The 15,174-nt window shown below is 40.8% G+C and overlaps 1 protein-coding gene across 1 annotated transcript in view; it reads left to right on the top strand.

The window, feature by feature from the left end:
• The window catches only part of UBE3D (ubiquitin protein ligase E3D), an 81,773-nt gene extending 70,135 nt beyond the window's left edge, over nucleotides 1–11,638 (top strand). Inside the window, exon 10 of the mRNA XM_084515636.1 lies at nucleotides 10,048–11,638. Coding sequence (XP_084371762.1) covers nucleotides 10,048–10,068 — 21 coding nt within the window. The 3' untranslated portion in view covers nucleotides 10,069–11,638. The remainder of the gene's footprint in view (nucleotides 1–10,047) is intronic.
• Nucleotides 11,639–15,174: the final 3,536 nt, after the last annotated feature.

The raw sequence follows: 15,174 nt of genomic DNA, 5'->3' as shown, positions 1-15,174 counted from the left end.
AGTGAGCAAATGGGCAAGAAGCAGCCCTGCAGCCCCCCAGGTGAGTCCAGCAGGAGGGCAGGAGGTGCTCCAGGCAGGCAGCAGCAGTTCCCCTGCAGCCTGTGCAGGGAGAGGTCCCTGGTGGAGCAGGCTGTCCCCCTGCAGCCCATGGGTCCCACATGGAGCAGATCTCCACGCTGTGCAGCCCCCCCATGGGTGGAGGAGCCCCCGGTGGAGCAGGTGGATGTGGCCTGGAGGAGGCTGCGGCCCATGGAGAGCCCCCACAGGAGCAGGCCCCGGGCCGGAGCTGCAGCCCGTGGAGAGGAGCCCACGCAGGAGCAGGGGTCTGGGGGGAGCTGCCACCCATGGGGAACCCATGCTGGAGCAGTTTGCTCCTGGGGGATGGACCCCGTGGGACGGAGCCGTGTGGGAGCAGTGCTTGAGGAGCTGCTGTCTGTGGGCATCCCCCACAGGCTCAGCTGGGGAAGGACGGCATCCCGTGGGAGGGACCCCATGGGGAGCAGGGGCAGAGAGGGACGGTGAGGGAGTGGAGGAGATGAAGTGCTATAGACTGACCACAGCCCCCCATCCCCATTCCCCTGTGCCACTCAGGAGGAGGATGTAGAAAAGGGTGGGTGGAGGGAAGGTGTTTTTGTTTTCTTTCCTTTGTTTCTCACTTCTCTAGCTTGTTAGTAATAGGCAATAAATTTTACTAATCTCCCTGTGCTGAGACTGTTTTGCCTGTGACAATAATTGCTGAGTGATCTCTCTGTCCTTATCTCAACCCTTGAGCCCTTCTCATTGTATTTTCTCCCCCTTTCTCTTTGAGGAGGTGGAGTGAGAGAACGGTTGTGGTGGAGCTCAGCTGCGCACCTGAGTAAAACCACCACAGAGGGTAATCTGGAATTCAAGCATGAGGCATGAATTGAGGCATGAAGGCTTTTATACTGACCCTGGATTCTGTATCTTTGTATGTGATGAAGTATTTGAAACTCACTTTGTCCAACTATATCTGTTCAGTCAACCTATAATACTGTTTTAGTGAGCTTTGCAGAAAGTCACATCCCTCAGTTGATCTTGTTGTTTGAAATTGTTTGTTTTTGTAGTAAAGTATTTAAGGCTTACCAGTTCAGGAGTGTGAAGTTCAGCTGCTGTGAGGACGGGCTGGTGGTTCTTCAGTTTCCTGAGTCCAGAAATGTCAAGGAAGGGTAAATGTATAAAACACTACGAGAAAGGACCTGAAACAATTATTTATGAGAGGTTCTGGGAAGTGGCTGCCATTGATTAGTGGTGAATCGGATATGAGAGTGGCCAAGTCTAACATGACCTGTGTGGCATAAGGGAAACAGTCACACAGTGATGTGGTGTTCAGCTCTCATCTCCAGAGCTTGCAATATAAGAAAAAGAGAATAAAACATCATTGCAATGGAGGGCAATTTTGCAGATGGAGTACAGCCAGGGAGCTTGCAGGCTACCAGGAGGCAGCCTTGAGGCAAAAACAACCCTTCAGGGGTTCAGGTAGGGGCATCTCTGTCTCCTGTGTTGTTTTCTCCTTCTTCTACATATTCCTTATGAATCTGAGTCTAAAAATGCCTTTGCCCTTCCCAGAAACAGCCTCAGAGATGTAGGGATAATATGCAACAGCCTGGTAGCATTCAGTCTGGAAAAGACAGCTGCTTTTTTATGGGTCTGTGGATTCAGTGGGGGTGAGTGCAAATATAAATATAGCAGTTAATGTTCTTTCAAGTCTCTGCTTATCTGGTGCCATCTGCTTTGTGTCCAGTCATTCACACTGGTGCCAAAACATATTTCTGGAACAGGTATTTGTGCATCAGCAGTCCCTGACATTTAGGTGGGCACCAATATGTAAACTGCGTGGTATGGACAGGCAGGCAAATTCTTGAGTTTCAATGTGATTATTAAAATCAGACATTGCTGATAGCTGCTAATTCACAAGGTGATGATAACAGCTACTGGATGTAGCAGCTCCTGGTGGTGGTGCAGAAATCAGAAAAACACTATTGTGCCTTACAGAAGGCAATATTCTTGTGTCTTCCATCTCTTGTTAGCAGGTATGGGAACGCCAAACTTCGAGCTGAATTTATCAGACACCAGATGTTTAGAGAGCCGTGACCTGGACGTGGTGCAGATGCTTTAATCCTCCCACTCCTTGATCTGTCTTTGTTTGACAGCAATGAGAAGTGTATCTGGCAGAATTATGGCCTTCTCTACATGTTCATGCATGCTATTGTTGTAGTAGTACCAGCATGCTGTTAACTGCATGTTTTTTATAATACATGTAGGCTCAGTTGTACTCACAGATGTGTTTATTTCACTCTCTCTGATTCTTGTTTCAAGGTAGGAGTGTATTCTACATACAGGACATCTTGATTGCACTGTAACTGCAACCACCCAAACAGCTGTATTAGCTGTAATTATTCAGGCTTAAGCCATAACACCTAGTGCTAGCTTTTGTGGCAGTACAAATCTGTCTGAATTAGTCTTTGGTCTGAGGCTTTGACCAAGTGCTATCTTCAAAATCCAGTAGCACGTGTGGAAGAAAATGCTATTCTTAGCTTTTCTCTGTTGTTCCCACTAGAGCTTAGCTTCTTCCATCAGTTCTGCTGGCAGACTAGTTTGCAGGGGCCCTCTCGTTCTTGTTTCTAGGATAAGTCAATCAGGTTAGCATGGACCAGAGTTTAGCTTATTAGTCTGATTTCACCAGACACCAAGTAGAAAGCTTGAAATGACCTTTTGCAGGGAGAGAGGAACAGTAACCTGTGGCAGAGGGATAGCACTGAACTTGTGAAGTTAATTTCTTCCACCAGCACAGCTGGATCTAGGAGCAGGGATCTGCCTGCAGCTGCCCACTGCTTCTCAGGAAGGATTTTTCAGTTCCTGTGCATGTATATGGCATGGCATTACCTGATTACCTGTCAGTTCAGAGAGGTAATGAATACAGCATTTGATGTTAATTGTAGGCTGTAGCTTCGCTGGCATGTAATCAAAGTTTCGTCTGCAGTCATTCAATCATGCTTGATTTCATGGTAGCACGTGTGCAGGGCTAAAGCATGGGAATTTGTTTATGTACAGATTATCTACTTGCTATAGATAACATTTAAGATTGCCATGTAAATTGCCTTCCTCTAAAACATAATGTAGCGTTATGAACTACATGTGGTAGTGTATAAAATTGGTCTAATGATCAAAGAAAATGATGAACATAAAGTGTCTTTTACACATTTAACCCTCAGACTTGAGCCTTATGGTAGGGTTTTATTCTTCAGTGTGCAGTGGAAAAGCAACACCAGAGCAATCATATTTCTGGAAGCATTTATAGCTGTAGCAGGTTCATTATCTGCTGCTGAAACTGAAGTACATGAAGCTACATTCAACTCACTATTTTCTTTTATCATTATGTAGGAGCAGACAGTACAATTCCCTCTCTGATACTAGAGAGAAATTCTGTTGCATATCTTCTGCCTACTTTTGTTTAACTATTGGGAGAAACATGGATATTAGAAATAATACTCTCTCCAGCTTTTAGAGACATACACAGGGATCTTTCTTTATGTACAGTTCACTTGGTCTCCTTTAAAGGGAATACAAACATAAGAACAGTTTTGAACTTGAGAGAAAGCATACAAATGCATCTTGTGAGATATGGGTTGTTGTTTTCCTGTTTTGATGAAATAAGGATCTGGCTTCTATTTCTTGCAGCTGACTGAAAGATTGAACTGCTTTTCCTTTTCTTCGCTGAGAAAATAATTTTCTCCTATTGCTGCATTTCCTCCATCTATTGTCAGCTCCACAAAACAGATTGTATGCAGTGGATTTGCAGATTGCATTTCTTTAAAATTTATTGTTTAGCTGCCTTTAGTAATGCTTCTGCTTCTCTTACACCAGTCATCTGCTTTGCTGGTTTGCCCAGTGTTACCATTTTGGGGAGAGCAGATTTCTTTCCAGCAGCTTCTGCCATCTGGAACCATCCTCTTTTATCTCCCTAGTTCATCGGGTCTTTGCAGCTTTTCAAATATTTTCGGAAATTACAACTTTTTACTTTCACCTGTTACTCCTCAGTGTTTGACTCCATGACTGGATGCCTAATTCAGCATCGAGTGCGTTCACCCCACTGTTTCCTGTGAGATTTTTATCAAGTGATGTCAGTTAGTACATCTTGATTAAAAAAAAACAAAGCAAAACAAAAACGTCTCTAAGATAAAGTGTTTTTAGAAAGATGCAGAATGACTGAAACCTATAACCCCAGAACTACCTTCTCCCTACTGAGGAAAGAATGTTGCCAGCCTCTGCTTTGGTAGCTTATAGCCTCTTGCAATGTTTGACCAGACTGCACTTTGTCAAGTTGCTTTTCCCAAATTCAGTATCATGACATCTAGAGTATGCTTAAGTTTGACATTTTGCATTTTTACATTTTCTTGGGAAAGCTAAGAGAGCACAGCTAGAATTGAACATCACAGCTTGGATTTCTTAACTTGCCCTGGTTCCCAAAGCTTTGAACAAAGTTGTTGTGTTTTATTGTTTACAGGAAAAGTGAGTTTGAAAGAGAGATCGTTTATATGTCTGTGGTGCTGTAGTGCTCCCTCTTTATAGATGGTTCTTTAAAATGTTGAAAACATGGACTTTATCATTAACGTGCAGTTTATTCATTTTCCAAAGTTCTTAACAGTTTCTGGCACTGTGGGAGCTAACAAGGTGGAGCGCTAAGATGCATTGATACCTTGAGATAGAATAAGGTTATCATCTTAAGATGTAATAGAGAGAAAATGAAAGCATAATGTTGCTGGTCATGTCAGGAAGGATACTAGCATACAAAAATCAGCTCTTAACAATGGCTTAATATTAGCTATCTTGAGCACTTTAACAAGGGAACGATGTGCTGAGTTAGGAGCAGTGTAAAAATCCTTGAACAAACTGATTAGTGAACTGACTTTTATTCTGTGTTTGCTGATACACCTCAGTTGGTAGATCACATAGCTGTTTGGCACATTATTTTTCTTCTGGAGAGCAGCAGTAGCAATGAAGTACTAGATTTGTGGACTTCACCGAGAGAGTTGTTACTAGAGCTTGAAGAGGCCAGTAGTTGTCCATCCTGCAGAGAAACTGACCTACTTAGCTGGAAAACTGGGGGAGAACCACTCACTCCACTTGCCCAACCAGATTTGTAATTGTGAAGCTAGTGGACAGCACCAGAACAGGTTATCTAGGACATACAGTTTCCTGCTGGTTACCAATCCAAGTGCATCTGGAATAACAGTTGTGATAAAGAAATATTTTACATGCTTCATATTGAGCTTTGGTTGAGGTGGAACCTTGTAAGCTGTTTAGTTTAAGTTGGTTTTGTTCTCAAACATCTTTGTGTTTCTTCTGTATTTAAACAGGTTCTGATTTCCATGTGTTACCCATTTTTTGCTGGTTTTGTCAATTTTAGCGATGATCTAATGTGTTGTTTTTTGTTTTGTTTTTTTTTTTTTTTTTTTTTTTCCACTCACATTGATAGTAAATATAAATGCAAACTGACAAATTATTCCTTTTGATATTTTTCATTTTATTGGGCAGTAGGGGAGCCTTAGAGGTTCAGAAAAACATTTTGTTGCAAATCAGTCCTCTCAAAGGAGTGAAAAAGCCTATTTCATGCATTAAAAAAATATATCAAGTAGTCAAATTCAATAAATACATCCATTCTAGTGATGCACCAAAAATGTGTACAAAAGGAGCTGGCAGTCTTGGGCTAAAAAAAAGCTGCTTCAAATTTTGTTTCTGGTGTATTGTAATGGTTATTGATTTTCTTGATTATTTTATTTTAATTTTTTTGTTTGTTCTGTTTTTCTTCCTTGCAATGCAAGGACAAATTTACGGCCCCATTAAAGTCAATGTGAGTTTTTCCTCTGACTTAATTGGGGCCAGGATTTCATTCCTTGCCCTGCAGTACTTATGACTCTTCTGCATAGGTAAGATTTTACATTTCCTGTTAATTATTGTCTGTCTCTATTCATTGGAGTGACTAAATCTCAAGAAAGATGACAGGCGTATTGATTTTCCTTGCATTTTGTGTCTTTGAGTATGGGAGTCTTTGGCTTAGTAGATAAATTTCCCTACACGATGAGCAGTTTCTAGCCTTTACAACACACCTTGGCTGAGCCGATGGAAATGTTTCTGATGAAGTGACTTACTGTTGGAAAATTCTGATTAAACTGATCAAAATGGCTCAGTGGGAATATGTCAATGCAAGGAGATTTTTTTGGGGGAAACAGGCTGACTTACACCTTGGTCAAGCTTCACCTGGACATTTCTGAAAAATTAAGTTCTACATGAAAATTTGTGTCTCTGAATTTTAGTTCCAGTTTGGAAGAAATGAGTGATTCGGAAACAAGGGCACTTTTGAGGATCTTGATTATTTTTATCTGTGTAAACCTTTCTGTGAAGTAACATTGCAGCTTTATTACTGCTGTTATTGCTGGGGCTGAGAAAGAGATGTTCAGGAAGTGACTTGATTTTTTCCATTCTAACTGACAACTAATGTTGTCACTTCCCATTCACATCTTCTAGTCATGTTATTTTAGATGAGAATCCTGTGTGTGAATAATTTTCTGACAAACCTCTTAGATATATTAAAACTTGCTCAATTTTTTGCATCCTCTATAACAGATATACAGTCCTCTCTTCAACATCCTTTGGCCATAGAATCCAAAATAAATGTGCTTTTTACTTTGTTTTGCCTTCTGTTCTAATCAAACAATGCTATTATATGCTTTAATTCAAGTCTGGAATTTGCGTTTACTGTGGGGTAATCAAGCTCATGTCAGCAGTCGCTGTGCAGTAGCTGTTACAGCAGCCTTTGTTTTTCTACGGCACTGCTGTGTACTTGTACCCTTCAGGATGTCAGTTTCTCGAGGAGGCTTACCTCTGTTTGTCCAGCTTAGGGACATGGCCCTTATTTAAAAAAATAAATAATAATAATAAAAAATAAAATAAAAAAGAATCCTCGGGGATGGAGTATTCTGTTTGATGCATACTGGCTTTTTAGGTCAGTGGTGCTGCTGATTGCATTAAGAAGCAGAGTGGCGCAGCGGAAGCGTGCTGGGCCCATAACCCAGAGGTCGATGGATCGAAACCATCCTCTGCTAGCAGCATTTTCTTCCCCTCTGCTCAGCCCTGCTCAGGCCACACCTGGAGCATTGTGTCCAGTGCTGGGCTCCCCAGTACCAGAGGGACACGGAGCTACTGGAGCGAGTCTAGAGGAGGGCTACTACAAGGATGACGAGAGGCCTGAAGGGAGCACCTGTTGTATGAGGACAGGCTGAGAGAGCTGGGCCTGTTTAGCCTGGAAAAGAGAAAGCTGAGGGAGACCTCATCCATGTGTATAAATATCTGAGGGAAGGATGGAGCCAGTCTCTTTTCAGTTGTGCCCGCCAGGACGAGAGGCAGTGGGCACAAACTGAAGCCCGGGAGGTTCTGGCCGAATATGAGAGGACACTTCTGTACTGTGAGGGCGACAGAGCACTGGGACAGGCTGCCCAGAGAGAGTTGTGGGGTCTCCTTCTCTGGAGATAACCAAACCCCACCTGGATGCCTTCCTGCGCAATGTGCTGTAGGTGATCCTGCTCGGCAGGGGGGTTGGACCAGATGACCTTCAGAGGTCCCTTCCCACCTCGGCCATTCTGTGATTCTGTCAATTCCTCATGGTTGATCATGCTTCATACGTTCTTTAGATACAGTATCAAGTGGACTGGTAACTGTGGGTCAACTTCGAAAAATCCAAACTGCAAGTAATTTGAATCTTCGCTAAAGTGACTGCAGTTGAAAAGCTCTTGGAGAGAAAAAAGGGGAATTATATGTCTCAACTTTTTTCTTCTGTGTTTTTTGTGGAGCAGAAGAAACAGGTTATATTTTCAGGAGGCTGTTGTGTAACACAGTAGTCTTTTTCTTCCTTTTTTTTTTTTTTTTTTTTTTTTTTTTGTCCTTCCATGGTGGCATCTGCCCATCTTGTTTTCGGTCCTTGTGTTCAGCAACATGTAATGCTTGTTCCCAATTCAATATCTGAAGCAATCTTGGCAGATAAAAATCTTGACATGTGATTGTGTTTCCTGTCAGTTAGCTTCACTTTCTGAGTCAGTATCCTGACACTTCTGAAGAAACCTAAACATAAATAAATCCATGCAGGAGAAACTGCTGCATGCTTGTGACCAAGAACAAATGAATTAGGAAACCAGAAGTCCTTAGGCATTTTGGATTTGGTAGGTCACCTTCCTTCTAAATAGCTGGATGTCAGCCTACTTAGTGTGCTAAAAAGAGGAGGTCCCTCATTTGCTGTCTTCTTAATCAAGTAAAAGTGTTTGTCTTCTCAGTGCTTCCTGGGATTTATTATTTTTTTTTCTATATAAAGATAAAAACTTTGGGTTGATTCCTGATCACTTTAAGGCATTTTCTCGTTGACTTTGGAATCGGGATTTTACTTACAGAGACTGGCTGACAACGTTGTTCAAACAAGATAATATTTGTGGCAAATCAGGGAATGTATCAGAGATTTAATCTAAGCTAGTTTCAGGATGCTATCAAATGGCCTTTTAAGTTAGACAAGATAAAAGCCTTGTGCTTTGCTATTCTGGGATAAAAAAGAAAGAAGTTTTTGATATGTAAGTGGAAAAATATGTGTATTTGGGTTTCCTTTAGAAGAGTACAGACCAGAAAGCCTTTGTCATTCTCATTTAAACTATGAAAACTTACATGATTGATTTAGTTCAGCAACCAGTGCAGTGCATGAGCAAAAAAAAAAAAAAAAAAAAAAAAAAATTGAATTTGGGAACTTTGGGGAGATGATAGGCAAAAAAGTGGTGGGAAAGGAACACTGCTTTCTAATCATAGAATATCCCAATTTGGAAAGGACCCCCAAGGATCATCAAGTACATGTACAACTCCTGGGCCCCGGGTCCCCAAAGGCCCACCCAAAAAATCAGACCCTATGTCTGAGTGCATGGTCCAAATGCTTCTTGAACTCCAGCAGGCTTGGTGTCATGACCACTTCCCTGAGGAGCCTGTCCCAGTGCCCGACCACCCTCACCATCATCTTGGTGAAGAACCTCTTCCTGTTATCCAACCTGAACCACCCGTCGCAAGCCATTTCCTTGGGTCCTATATATAGGAGCTTCACATAAATTATATAAAGCTTCACATAAATTAATAAACAGATAAATAAAAGATAGTCTGAAAAACCTATAAGGGCCTCTAATCACATCATTCTCTGCTCGTTCTCCTCTTTCTTCATTTCCAGGACCTCCCTCCTTAGTACTGCCACACAGTCATCAGCAGATCACCCTCTAGGTAATGACAGCTTGAGACAGAACCCTCTGTATATTGCACTTTTTTTTTAGTTTCTCAAACTCTGCAACTTACATCAACTTAAGGATAAATATGTAACTTCCAAGAAGGCATGTACCTCAAACTGGATGTCATCCAGTGTATACCAATCTTCTTTCATGCAAACAACCCTTAGACCTACAAACAGTCCACACAGTAATGTTTCCAACATGCTATTACAAGGCAGAGGAGAACACACACCAAGAAGTGATGAAAAAGGTCCCTATCCCATTTCCTATCTGTGATGTATCCAACCCCCAGCTGCATTGATGGCTGATCACTTGTGTGCACAGTTGCACCCTAAACAAAAGGCAGGAGAATGGAGAAGTATGAATGATTAATTTAACTATTAGTGTTTCCAAGGCAAATTTAAGTAACTATTCTTGATCATTATTCATTTATTTTTAGCATAAAAAATCACTGAGTCTTTAAAAGAAGGAGTCAAGAGACCAAAATAAAAAATATACTTCAGGAGTCAAGGTTTTCTACTAAGGAGTTAGGAATGCCAAGTCTTACATGATCTGAAAGATATGCAACAACAGCATGAATATAGCATCTTCTGTCTTACTGCATTAGTGTGTGCTTATGTGAAAAGATGATTATAACATATAATTTCAATTAATACAATGAAACATTTTTGTTTTACCTGCATTGCTGAGACTAAACACAGTTTTGTTTTTGCTTCTTTTACAGGTGGCCTTTTTGAAGATGTGAAGAGCTCAGACACCTATGTTGAAAACTGTTCTTAAATCCACTTCCAGCAGAAATGTGCAGATAACATCCAATGGTGTGACTTCTAGGAAAAAAAAAAACAACACTGGAAATACAAAGCTAAATGGAGAGTGGGGCATTACTCTTCATACCTGGACGCATTTCAAAACCAAACACAGAGTTAACTTTTACATCCAGTGCATTCTTAGATGGCATTCTAAGAGTGACTTACGTGTTACATCCAGCTGGGATCACTGTTACGATCTATTCATAGCCAAAAGGGAATTGTCTAAGTACTTAATACTAACTTTACTGGACAGTGTAGTGACCTCTATGTCCTAAGGAAACTGGTATCAAAGAGAGATCCTAAAATATTTAATGTTTTGGATGCTAAAGTAAACTCTTTCCTTTCTTTGTTCTGATAAAGTTAGAGGTCCATAAATACAAAATATAAAATCAGATTTTTTTGGTCAAATTTGTATGTTTATCATGTATATTGTTTCCACGTTAATGTTTACCTTTCTTTGTGAGAGAGAAGTTTTCATATTTATTTTTTTTTTAATTCTACACCTCATAAGAATTTATTGAAATTGATATTTTGGAGAGTCAAGGTTTTATGTTTCTTTGGAATAATTATTCCTTCAACTTCAAACAAGATTATATACCTGAGGGCTGGCTTTGCAGAAACTGCTGGAAATGAAAGATACTTGTAGCAAGTCAGTACAACTTCCCTAAATTGTCTTTCTCTGCTGTGAATACTTACCTGCCTTTCACAGGAGTGACAGTGTGTTGGCACAGAACACAGAATCTGTTACCATTTGGGGGTTTAGCATGGATTGTTCACTTGTTAGTTGACAGCAATAATTTTCCCCTTCCCACGTCCAGCAGTACTAGTGCATGGACTGAGGAGAGGAAAAGATGCCTCCTGGCATTTTTGCCTGGATTTCTGCTTTTTGAGACGGAATGCTTTTAAGCTAGGAGGAAGTGCTCCTTTAATATCAACCAGTTTTCTTGTTTGGCAAATCAGAATCAAGTACTGGAATAGTGCATCTGACCTAGTGTGACAATTCCTGTGTTTTCAACATGTATTAAAAGGTATCCAAAAAGAAAAAAATATAACCCATTTGTGTGGGCTGGCTTTTTCAAAACCAATCTTTAAACCCTCAAAATAAAAAGATGTTACCTTGTTGGAAAACAGTCATATTTCAGGAGGACCAGTTCTGGAGGTAGTATTCTTGAAGGAGATCTTTGAAAATTCCTGAATTTTGAAGAAAATGGACACACCTTTTACACATTTCATGATGGGTATCATCATGTATCATCATAATGTAGGAGGTGACTCCTCAAAGTACTGGACACCTTCTCTGTGCTTTACATATCCAAGGCAAATAGCTGAGGCCTCTCAGCACCTAGTCTGGATATCATCCAATTTTTCAGTTATTATTTTAGTTTTCAATATTCAAGTAAGAACAAAAATATTTTGTATTCAGGGACTCAATTATCCAGCTCCAAGATAAGTTGTCTATGCACCAATGTTTACTCATTTTATAAATAAAATATTTTTTCTAAATCAGTTTACTCTTTGCTCTACTCAATTTCTGTGACAGCTTCAGCTTCCCAGAATATGGAAGAGATATTTGCAGACTGAAGACATTCATATCACACTGAAATACTCCAACTTTAAAATCTTTTCCAACCTACTTAAATGACCCCTGTTGTGGTTTTGCACATTTGTAGCAATCTTAGGTCGGAGACCATTTATGCTTTTGTGGTTAAGTCTGTAGCATCATGCACAGCAGTAAAAAATGAGGGTAGAGGGAGAAGGGGGGAGAGGTGGAGGTGTGCCTTCCTAGGTGGTGGTTGCTAAGAGAAGAGATGGGCATCAGCCTGCTTGTGAGAGGTGGTGAGTTATTGCCTTTGCATCACTTGCTTTTTCTTTTTCTTTTTTTTTTTTTTTTTCCTCTCCTTTTCATTTATTAAACTGTCTATCACAGCTCTTGCCTCCCTTTCTCTGTTGAGTAGCATCACGATGACGGTTGGTTGTTGACATCATCTTGAAAAGCTGTGCTAGTACAAAGTACAGGCAGTTACTGCGATATTTTGTTATTATCTAGAATTAGTGGTACATTTTACTGTAGTTTACATACCACGTTTGGATCCACCTACGACAGAAAGCTTTGTTTAGTTTTGAAGCATGTAGACAAGCTCAGCATCTCCATGCAGGTGAGGAAGTATGCACCAAACAGGAGGAAGCCTTGCAGCTGTTTTTTTAGAAAACATTTGACCCTACTTATTGCTTACCCTGCCTCCCCCTTGTTTTGTATGTTTCACTGCATTTTTCACGGCAGAAAGTGTCTCAATTTTTGCTTTCTGTAGTGTCAAGCACAGTGTTAGTCTTAAAGTAATAACAATAAATCAGCAATGACATTAAGTCCCCAGCTCACATTAGCTGAGACAGATGTGCAGCCTTTCCTAATGTTCAGTTTCTAAACAGTGTAAGGCAACAAGAAGCTATTAAAAATGTCAGCTTTAATTCTAATACGCTATCAAGTTATGAAGGTGGCTGTTGGTGTATTACACAAAACATGCCTATCTGTCAGAGCAGGACCATTCTCTCCATTAGCAACAATGGACAGCAATATTGTTTCTGTCATTAATGGGTCATAGGATGATTATAACAGCATAGCGCTTGTTGCCATTTTAAAACAAGTTTGACCATTGTAATGAACTGGGATAGCTAACCTGGCATGCCAAACAGGTCCCAATGTTTTTATTTTAATTCCAAAATTAGGATGGCTAAAGAGTTTAGTTTAAATTGCCTCCTGTGCAGGTTAGGATGAACTGAATGGTTTTATACAGGGAGCTATGCTGGTGCTGCCCTGTTAGCTGATGGGCAATTTCTACCTTACCTCTGTTTCACTGTTCTATGTAGGGAACCTTGCAGATATAAGGAGCAGCTTTAATTAAAATTTACAGTAGCTGGTTTTGCACAGAACTCTCTGGGTTTAAATGCAAATGCATTTCAGTAATTTTCTTTCAGTTTTGATGTCTGTATTGTTGTTCCTCCAGAACATCACTTTATGGGTTCAATTTTAGACTTTGCATTCTTTCCTTTGTCTCCTAGCAAACTGTGTTCCATTATAAATGGCAGGTTACTTGTCTGAGGTACTGTCCTAGCTCATCTGCATCATTCCTCTTGGTCCCCCCTCTGTCTTTCTTGCTACCATTGTATCACTTTTGTTAAAGCACTGCACAATCTGCAGATGGACAAATTACAGAAATATTGAGCAACCCTGTCTTTACTAGGCTTCCTCACTTTATTCTTTCAAAGCGGGCTGTATCGCCTTATGGCAGGCACCAGGGAGCATTAGGCAATTTTCACAGAACATCAGGAATTTTACAGGTCCATGTGCTGATTGCTCACGTAGCAACGTTTGTGTCTTCCCATATCTGACTGTGACGGATAAGTGTGATACTGTTCTTACTGCAGACAGCAGTTACCGTGTTCAGACCCTGTGATGCTGTGGTTTGGGATGGTCAGATGGTGTTCTTTTAAAAATGACCATGACTGTATTGTCTCATTGCCAAATTATGTCTAGCAGCACTTGCTTTGTTCCCATCCAGTGGTTTTACACATGGATTGCACAGGTCGCTATACTGCATCCTTATTGATAGGTGCTTCTACTATCTACCAGTATTCAACGATGACATAAATGCATGTCAATTTCCCATTGTAAACAATAGAAAAGTGCTAATGTTAAAATTTAAAATAACATTTTAATATACATACTTTATTCACTTCTTCAAGGTTGTGAAGCATTTTACTATCTGTCTTTTGCTGTGATAACACCGAAGGCTGCAGATAGATTCTGTGTTGCAGCAGCAGCAGCTCCACCAGCTAGGGGGCTGTGAAACCAACTTTATACCTTTATTATTTACACTAGCTAATTACACCCTAATTGGCTGGCTATCTTGTCTTTTACCAACATGGGTTTCCTCACTTGTAAAAGTATGTTTGTGTTGTAAGGGTCATGATTCTCCTGCCAGTGACACTGTGTGGGCATAAGCTGGGTTATACCTGATGGGGGCAGATGGGTGAGTACAATGCAGCTGCCATTCCCCTCATGTCATGACTCAGGTAGAACTATTGCCAATTTACATCGTGATATGTAGCATGGACAAGGAGGGAGATGGCACCTCTTCTGCTTTCCCTGTCACTCCCTCTCTGGAAGAGAGTTGAGTTGGCATGCCTCTAGAAATGGGGCTAGACATGTCTGAGAAAGGCCTGAGACCATGTCTGGACAGGTGTGGAGTTAGTTATCATCATGCTATCGTAACAGGAAGGCTCAGCACAGATCCCACATGGAAACAGTGCAAGGACACTGGCTGTAAAAGAAGAGGGGAGAAAGAAATTCAGGCAGTGCTCTCTACCAGCTCTGCGAGACAGACCAGTAGGCTTATTGAGTATATTCATGATGCAATGCCTCTTCTCTCCTTTCTAAACTTTGTCAAAAGTTTCTCTCTGTGACTAATAAGAAGCATGACATGTAATGATCCAATTCTATAGTTAGTGTAGGCTGTTTTCTCAGATTACCAGACTTGCCCTTTACCAGGCTTTGATTTATGTGGACCTAATAAGAGAAGGGCAAGAACAGTCCTTTGTTTGAGGTTTGAAAGAAAATGGAGGTAGGGGACAATTTACATGTACAGCTTGTGCTTTGTTGCCAAAAAGGAAAAAAGGGTTTTGTAAGATTGCTGGAACAAATATTCTCAAAACGTGTGACTGAAAGTGCACTAAATCAAGAGCACCTTTTAAATTGATGGCCATTGAGAAGAACATACGAGCTGTAGTTTTAGTTGTTTCACAGTAATTATTAAAATATTTTGCTGTTGAGATGCACAAAAATGGCTTGACTGCTGCAACTTCTTATCCTGAGTTTTAAAGAGCACTGCTGGTTCCCATCCACAAGCACAGTGGGGCAGGTCTGGAAGGTCGGTGCTCAGGTAAGCAAACAAGGCATGAGGAAGACAGGGAGCACAGCTTGACAGAGGGCTCTGAAAGATGCTTAGGGGGATAATAGATTAACAACCTGTCCTGAAAAGGGCTGT

Source organism: Aythya ferina (genome assembly GCF_964211825.1).
Source record: "Aythya ferina genome assembly, chromosome: 3".
Lineage (NCBI taxonomy): Eukaryota > Metazoa > Chordata > Aves > Anseriformes > Anatidae > Aythya > Aythya ferina.
The sequence above is the reverse complement of the archived record's forward strand: the minus strand, read 5'-3'. Positions and strand labels throughout refer to the sequence as shown.